General features: G+C 39.5%; 1 protein-coding gene across 4 annotated transcripts in view; it reads left to right on the plus strand.

Moving 5' to 3' along the window:
- TP63 (tumor protein p63) overlaps positions 1-7,836 on the plus strand; it is a 230,759-nt gene extending 222,923 nt beyond the window's left edge. For 3 of the 4 annotated variants that reach the window (XM_045851336.1, XM_045851337.1, XM_045851338.1), the window contains 3 exons: positions 213-357; positions 1,717-1,810; positions 4,641-7,836. In XM_045851336.1, the coding sequence (XP_045707292.1) occupies positions 213-357; positions 1,717-1,810; positions 4,641-4,937 (536 nt within the window). In that variant the 3' untranslated portion in view covers positions 4,938-7,836. The remainder of the gene's footprint in view (positions 1-212; positions 358-1,716; positions 1,811-4,640) is intronic. The other variant, XM_045851339.1, reaches the window with a different exon arrangement.

A 7,836-nucleotide genomic window follows, 5' to 3' on the forward strand; every position in this document is an offset into this window, starting at 1 on the left:
ATTGTACAAAAGTCAAGAAGTGTGTAATCAGCTTTTAGTTTGGTGACTATTCTGACTGATGAGATGTAGGGTACATGAAGGGGTGTAGTGAGAGATGAGACTGGAAAGGAAGCCTGGTAGATTAGGTACATTAAACCAGGCAAAATGGACCACTGGAACGCTGGTACATGATGATGGTAGTAACCCTCTCTGTTCCTCCTGCTTCTGTTCAGTTCCTATGATGGGCACCCACATGCCAATGGCTGGAGACATGAATGGACTCAGCCCCACCCAAGCCCTCCCTCCCCCACTCTCCATGCCATCCACCTCCCACTGCACCCCCCCACCTCCGTACCCCACAGATTGCAGCCTTGTCAGGTGAGTCCACAGCATGTGCCCTTGGGGGCCTGTCCTAAGCATCTCTGGGTGGTGGAGGGTGGACACTGTCCAAAGTTAATAGCACAGTTGGAAAGAAAGAAAGCATCCCTGTGGTTGAAGTTCAGCTACTATTATCTCTGATCTGTGGAGTGATCAGCAGTGTATAATCAAGGAACATCACTGTAATCAACATGGGGAAAAGTGAAAATATAATTTTATAGGCATATAATTTTTCATGCCCATTCCCCCAGCTTTACTTGCTCCCTACTTCCTCCCTCACATTTTTAAACTGTCAGTTTTGGCCTTCAAATTGGTGCCCAGGGCTGGGGTTCCCAAAAAGGCAGTAAACTTGCTATCCTGCTCCCTTTTCTGCTCTCTAGGCCTTATAGCTCTCAGCCACCATGGGATGATTAATTTGAAGTTGCATGCCCATAAAAGAGTTTTCACTTTAGTAAAAATGACAGTGCCTTTCAAGGAGCTGGTGACCTCTGCTGCTTTGCTATATGGGAAATGGGAACACTTGAGGCAAAGTTCAGATAGCAAGAGGAGAGAAATGCATTAAGCCTGAGAGATCTGTTTCCCACAGAGGCAAGAGTATGTGCCTGAATCTCACTCCTAGGGCACATCAGCTGCCCCTGCTTCATGTGCAGGATGATTCTTTCACTTGGCTGCTAGAATAATGTGTGTCGATCTCCATGTTATTGGTGCAGTAAAACTAGCAGCATCAGTCAGAGGGACAGTAAAATGCATAGCTTATCCCATCCGGTGTCTGGTTCTGTGACAGAGAGTGGTGGCATCACCAGTCTGAGATCAGCACCAAAAAAGGAGGGAGTCTGTTGTCTGAGGAGGACAAAAAATCAAAAATCATTAATGACTTCATGGCAGAGGTGGCCTATAATTTATTATAGTTTCATGAATCTATCCTAAGGACAGGATTCATTCTCAGAAGCATTCTCAGAACCCTCACATATGAAACAATTAAAGTAGAGATGCTGTTTTTAAACTGAAGAGCCAGGAGGCAAGAGGGCTGAGAACCTGACCACTGGACTCCTTTCTTTCACCCCCTGCAATGGCTCCTTAAGCACTTATATAGAGACCCTTAGAATTCAGTCACCGTTTGAAAATTGCTGCCCTGCAGCAATCCTTACAGTTGATTTTAATTTTTCTAGACCTAATGTTCAAGTCACTAATTATCCCCAGATCTCAAAGCCAAGCACCACATACATTTCATCTATCTCTCTAGTCTCCTCTGTAGGGCATCCCAGGGCAAAATGTTGGGTTTTCCTTTATCTCGCCAATGCAGTTGGGGTGAACTTTCTTTTTCTGTTTCCTCCTTCCTCTTCCCTCCTCCCGCTGCAGTTTCTTAGCGAGGTTGGGCTGTTCATCATGTCTGGACTATTTCACGACCCAGGGGCTGACCACCATCTATCAGATTGAGCATTACTCCATGGATGTAAGTAACTGTTAGACTTTTCTCTTGAGTTTTATTTCTTCATTTCCTCCCTCTGGTGACATCCACCTTCTAGTTTAATCCCCCTGGCTTTAAAATTTGTTTTTGTCATACTCCTAATCCTCAGTTTGGATGGAATCCATAGCCATATTAGAAAGATTCCCACACCTTAGCTTGTATACATATGAGATGCTTAAGAATAAACCTTCCTCAGCTTGTCTGATGAGTCAGTTATCTATTGCTTGCATACTATGTACAGTGTGGGAAGAGGAGATCTAATTCCCACCTTCAGGAAATTTATAACCTCTAAATTCAGAGAACTTTTGGGATGTTCTCATTAATTGGTATTAGATCCCAGGGAGGATAGGAGGAAGTGATACTTTTCTCACTTTAAAACATGGAGACAAAAATGTAGGCATTTGCCATGATGAGTTGATGACAGAATCAGGAATATAACCCTGAGGTGTAAACTTCTGGCCCTTAACTCTGTTAACTGGCCTTTTGTGACTTTCCTTGAAGTTGGACCTTAAGGGGATCAGCTGCTCCCCTCAGTGAGAACCATATGTTCCTTCATCTTCAGTTCTATCAGAATAGGGCTCAGACAGCCCTGATCATTGGGAAAGATCACTGGTCATGGGTTTAAATCCTATCTCTGCTTTTCAGTAGCAATGCAAACTTATGCTTAGCACTTTGCCTCTCTGGGCCTCAGTTAATCTAATTGGGTTCAAAATCATGCTCTTCTGTCTTTTATATTCTTTGGTTTGTATTTTGGAGCAAGCTGGATAGAAGGGGACATTTCTTGCTTCCTACATCACTTCTTGAACTATTGCTCACATGGGGCTTGTATTAATCTGATTTTCCTCTGAGGCTGCCCTCTGTGCTGCTCTTTTTGGGGTTAGCTATCCTTTCTACCAGCTTCCAAAGGTTCCTTTGGACTGGTGGAAGATCCTCTCTGCCTCTGCTTCTGCTTCTGTAGTTGGGACTTTTTTTCCTCTCCTTGAGCACTGATGCCAGAGATGCCCTTGCAGCATGAGAATGCCCCAGCCCTGTGGTGACATGTATATGCTGTGCTACCCCTATGCCCACCCCTCTTCACCCCATAAATCAGCTCTGGCTGCTGCTCCCTGGTGGTGAAAACTATAGAGAAAGCTTTTGGAGTTAGTTCTGACATTGACACCCATCCATTGAAGACAACAGAGGTGCCCTGTGATTGAGAGCTCTACATGAAGGAACAGAGAATGCATCTCTCCTCTGTTTTTAAAGTTATACCTTCTACTTGCTCATTTGTCCCTACTGGGAAGTGTGTCAGGATGGATATTAGGATCTGAAGATGTTCTCCACAAGTACATCTCTGCTGGTGTTGTCTAGGTCTTGTGCCAGTGTCTGGACCACAGCTTTCTTACCTGTCAGTTATAAGTTAAAATCTATCTAGACAGTCATACAGATTAATGGAGCCCAGTTAACAAAGAGGTTTGGACTTATTTGGAGTTTTCAAAGCCTAAAGAACTATGCTCACTTTTCTATTTATGGATCACCTTCTCTGTAATGTATTCTGCTAGAATGGGAAATTGGAGTACCCATACTGCAAATTTCCAAATCAAGAAAGATTGGAAGGCTGTCTAATTTCTGCATCCTCACCTCAGCTTCTTCCATCTCATCACTGGAAATAGACATCTCTTTTTCAGCTTGTCTCTCAATACCAGTCTAAGTTATTTAGCACCCCTTCCTGGAAAAAGAATGCCATTAAGTTTGGGAGTTTTCATAAGTATCCCTTCTAAGATGCAAGGATGGGTTCTTAGTAATACAACAGTAATAATACAAATGGTTTAGATTTATATAATATGCTTTATAATTTGCAAAATATTTTAATATCCACATTTACATGAGTTCACAATGACCTAAAAAGGAATTGTATTCCATTTTACCAATGAGGCCAGTAGAGAATAAATGACTTGATGAAGGTTTAGAGCCAGTCAGTGCAAGCAGAACCTTTGTCAAGGTCTTCTGGCTCCAAGAAAAATGTTCTTTCTACCCACCATGCTGTTCCATAAAAAGAGGAAAAATAAAATAAAATAAATGTGCCATCACTGAAACAAGCTAATGAAGAGCTACTATAGATAAATGTAAGAGATGCCATGACCATTAGTTAAGCTCAACCACGTTCATAATGCCTTTTACCCCCATCCATTGAACATGGGCACATACTCTGTATTTTGATACCCTAATTTATCTGAGCAGTAGGAGACTTTTGGCCATTAGGGTAGTTTTCGGTACAGAGGCTGTCCTGAGTCCCCAGTCCATTCACTTGTGCAAATTTACACTTGTGAATTTCTCTGATATTCAGCTTTCTTACCTAAAAATAAGTATAATAGTATCTACCACTAATCTGAGCATTAAGTGAAATTATGATATACAATAATTAGTTCAGAGGTTGGCATGTAGAAAATATTTAATAACTGATAGTAATCTTTTCTTCTCATCGCCTCATTTGAGTGGTAGTGATAGTGAGAAGGTACTCTTTTACCTTACGTTTTTGTTTTGGGATTTTTTCCCTCTGATCTAACTGTTGTCCCCATTTCACTAATGGAGGAACTGACACCAGTAAAGAATGAGTAAAGTGCTATCCGCAAGCAGAGATGGCATTTCAAGACTGTACCCTTGTGCTTAGTTGCATGTAGTGCTAAAGGTTATTGAAGAGTTACTTTAATTTCTAATTTAGGGATCAATAAATTCAGATCAGTTAAACCAAAGCACTAGGGAATGACAAAATGGTATAGACTAAACGTCAGTCTCTCAGTCCTAATTCACCCTAACTCCCTTTCCTATTGCACAGGATTTGGCAAGCCTAAAAATCCCTGAGCAATTCCGACATGCGATCTGGAAAGGCATCCTGGACCACCGGCAGCTCCATGACTTCTCCTCCCCGCCCCACCTCCTGCGGACCCCAAGTGGTACTTCAACAGTCAGTGTGGGCTCCAGTGAGACCCGGGGTGAGCGTGTTATTGATGCTGTGCGCTTTACCCTCCGCCAGACCATCTCCTTCCCACCCAGGGATGAGTGGAATGATTTCAACTTTGACATGGATGCTCGTCGCAACAAGCAACAGCGTATCAAGGAGGAGGGGGAGTGAGCACTGCTATGTGATCTCTTTCCATAGTCTTGCCATCTGCCCACCCCCTACAAGGCCCTACAGCTTGACCTTCAAAGCATTTTCTCTATAATCCTCTTCTCAGTCTGGTTTCTTAAGGAAAGGATAAGTAAGAGGCTACATTTATCTGATATGATTCTGGCTTTGAAGTCTGACTCTGATTCTGGCTTTAAGCCTTCAAGTCTATTGCTTGTAAGAGTAAAGTTGCTATGGATAGGTAATGGATAGCTATGGATAGGTAAGACTAAAGTTGCTATGGATAGGAAGTGAGTAAAAAAGCAGTTAGTGTCTTCTTAAGCTGCAGAGATCTCTCATTGACTTTTATAAAGCATTTTTACTTTTATAGTCTAAGACTATATATTTAAATATATAAATATACAGTATATATTTTTGAGTGGGGGGGCATTGAGTATTGTTTAAAATGTAATTTAAAGGAAAGGAAATCAAGTTGCACTTAACAACTTTTTTTTTTAATTTACTTGTTTTGGATGGCTTATGTATACATACCCCTTCTGTCAAGGTATAGCATGTATGGTAATACATATTTAGAGCTTGTGCTACATGTGAGTGACATTTATGTATATGTCCTTCAGTTCTTTTGATGCTAAACAAATGCCATGTCAGACCTTTGGGTAGATCAAGTTGTACTTATCATTACTTATTATGTAGGTGAGACTGTATACATATGTGCATGATTCCCTATGTTGGTATATTTTATGTTACTGATGTCCCTACTAGTATGGTTATTCACTCTGGAGTTATTTAATCCAATTACAAGAAAAAGTTTATATTCACATTATCACACACCATAGGGAGGAAATATCCTCTCTTTCTTGGAATTTGGGTGTGACTAAAACTCAAAAGGACCAAGGCAGGCATTTCAAAAACACCTGGTATCATTTTCCTGGATATATCAATAATTCTCTCAAGTTTAAAACCAGACATGTAACATCTTAGTATTTCCTGGGAAAACATTTGTGGCCATTATAAAAGCCTTAAAACTGAAATGTATGACTAGATTGGCTAACTCAATTACACATTTGCTACCCTGGATAGAATTAAGGTTGAGTTGATTGGGATAAATGCCATCTACGTAGTTCTTACAGTGAAGGCATAATGTCTATTAAGAATATCCAGGAAAAGCAGATAAATATAGAAATAATGAAGCTCCACTAAACAAAGAGCAAGAGATCCCAGTGAGCCATGAATTGAAATTGGAAGACCTCTTGAAATAGAGATAATATTATTTCATAAATTTTTTTTGTAAAGCCCTCCTATTTTATAAAGTGCTGCATGTAGAGGCTTGTTTATCTTTCTCTCTTCAAGGTTGAAAACAGGAGTAGTGATTTGGAAAACATGTAATTATGAGGTTATTTTTCTTCTGTGGCATCAGTTAGATCACTATGTCACTTTTCTTTTTTGATCAATGAGAGTTTCACTTTGTTGGAAAGTAACTGTGAGAACCCACTTCCCCATTCACTCTCTTCTGGACTGTGCATAGACATAAAAATGTCCCTACAGTCCCGGGGATAAGCCTTCCATGGGAGGACTTGTTGCTTGAACCACATAAACAAAGACTTGTCTTCAAAGCTTAAAAAACATGGCAATATTCCACTAAATATTTCAGGAGCATATTTTGTAGTAAATACTTTTTTCACACTTTACAACAAATATTTTGTATATATGCTAATGAGCTCTCAAACGCTCTTCTATTTTCTAGTAAAGGGCTCTCATTGTCCATAACCTTCCATTTTTATTTTAAAGTGCAAAAGGGCTAATATGGCTCTAAAATATGATGTATGAGTGTCATCTGAAAGTGTATATATGTTTTGAGTGTGAAATTGCATATTTTGTTTGTTATTTTTTTCTTTTTGGGTTAGTGGGCTTTTCAGAACCACAGTTGAAGCATTTTATTATTATTATTATTATTGTTATTATTATTGTTTTTATATTTTCATTGAAACACCAGTTAGTAAAACTAAGAGATCAAATTAAAGAAAATGTCATAACTGTAAGATGGGGGGAGGGAAAGTTGTTGTGTTTTTTACTATTTTTATTTTGTATGTTAAAGAGAGTGAGTCCTGGATTTCAAAGTTTCATTGTGCTTCAGTGGTAATAAGCACTGTTAACTTGTGGAACAAGCAGGCAGCTTTGAAAACTTATTGAGGGGAAGAGTGAAAGCTGTGCCTTAGCAAAGCTAAGAGGACAAATGGCTTCCTCTATTGTCCTGAGTGTTTGAATAAATTTAAGGGCTTCTTTGGACCTATTTCAGCACTATTTTGATGGCACTAGGGACTCAGAAATTCATGTACTGTATCTCATGGGTTTGGCATTAGCTGAGCCTAGGTGCAACTACTGGCCTAACCTCCTGGTGGAAACTCACACTCTTTGAGTATATGAGTAGCTAGGAGAGTGGGGTGATAGAATATAGAGAGCAGATGAATAGGAGTGTGCTTAATGAAGTTCTTGTGGCCTCAGCTCAATGCAGTTAGCTGAAGAATGGATAGGTTTTTGTTTGGAGGTGGTTAGAGACACAAATGGAGAACAGAACTTTCTTCATTAAATCCATTAACATTTGTCTGTTGATATTCCCCTAAAATGCTATATGTGGGATGTTGAATGTTAAGGGTTCTGTTTTTTTATTATTTTTATAATTGTACAAAGATTAGTAAATGTTATATGTTTTATGTACCTTATTAATGTTTTTTTGAAAAATAATTTCTTATATATGTGATATCTTTTTTTTAATGCTTCAGTTGCTTGACTTTTGGTATTTTGTATCATGGGCCATTAGTGAGCCAGAGGCGAATCTATAAGTCACTTATGTTTACCAAGACATGCAATAAAATTTAAAAATAAATAAAAATGCATTGAGAAATGG

Source organism: Phyllostomus hastatus, unplaced genomic scaffold, assembly GCF_019186645.2.
Source record: "Phyllostomus hastatus isolate PE091 unplaced genomic scaffold, TTU_PhHast_1.1 phas_contig_86, whole genome shotgun sequence".
In the NCBI taxonomy this organism is placed as follows: Eukaryota; Metazoa; Chordata; class Mammalia; order Chiroptera; family Phyllostomidae; genus Phyllostomus; species Phyllostomus hastatus.